General features: G+C 64.8%; 1 protein-coding gene across 1 annotated transcript in view; it reads left to right on the forward strand.

Annotated features, from left to right (window-relative positions):
* The first annotated feature begins 705 nt into the window (after positions 1–705).
* Positions 706–903, forward strand: part of GAS2L1 (growth arrest-specific 2 like 1) — a 6664-nt gene continuing 6466 nt past the window's right edge. The window contains exon 1 of the mRNA XM_014542426.1: positions 706–890. Within this exon, the coding sequence (XP_014397912.1) occupies positions 706–890 (185 nt within the window). The remainder of the gene's footprint in view (positions 891–903) is intronic.

Genomic DNA, 903 nt, shown 5'->3' on the forward strand with positions numbered 1-903 from the left:
GGCCCCGGCTGGGTCTCCACCGCCCCGCTCACGGGTCTGCAACCTTGAGGGCCTTCCCGCCCTCTCTGGGCCTCAGTTTCCTCATCTGTAAAATGGAGACGTTATCTCAGCCCGCTCAGCCCTGGCTGAGGTCAGTGAGGTTCCTGTTACCGCCGTGTCCTTGTTACGATGACACGGCCCTTAGGGAAGGGGCTGAGGGAGGACCCCGACCTGCCCAGAGGGAGGGTGTCCGGCGGGCAGCTCCCCGAGCAGTGGAGCGAGCCCGCCGAGTCAGGACCTGGGCTCCTCCCCTGCCCGCTGGGCGCCTGCGGCTGGTGGGCTTCCTCTCTCCAGGCTCAGCTCTAACCGATCACATGGGGGGAAGGATGGGTGCCCCCCTGCCTGGGAGGGAGGACTCCACCAGGTCCCCCAATCCACTCTCCACCCCCCGAGAGCCAAACAGCACTTATGGACACTTAATCGTTTGTAAAAATGGCCCCATGAGGTCCGAGGAGGAAGGTGGGGTTACTGTGCCCATTTCACTGATGAGGAAACTGAGGTCCAGAGGAACTGCTCACAGCTAAGGGTTCAAACGCAGGCACTGGGCCTGAAACGGCAGGTGGGTACAGGTGGTCGGTGGCTGAGGCTCTGCTGAGTACTCGCCGCGCCCTCACAGCAGCCCCGTCTGTCTGTGTCCCTGCCCACAGTGACTCCGCTGGCCCGGGCATGGCAGACCCAGTGGCGAGCATCGCAGGCTCGGCCGCCAAGAGTGTGAGGCCGTTCCGCTCGAGCGAGGCCTACGTGGAGGCCATGAAGGAGGACTTGGCCGAGTGGCTCAATGCCTTGTACGGCCTGGGTCTGCCCGGCGGGGGCGACGGCTTCCTGATGGGACTGGCCACCGGCACCACTCTGTGCCAACACGCC

This window comes from Myotis brandtii, unplaced genomic scaffold, assembly GCF_000412655.1.
Source record: "Myotis brandtii unplaced genomic scaffold, ASM41265v1 scaffold303, whole genome shotgun sequence".
Taxonomy (NCBI): Eukaryota; Metazoa; Chordata; class Mammalia; order Chiroptera; family Vespertilionidae; genus Myotis; species Myotis brandtii.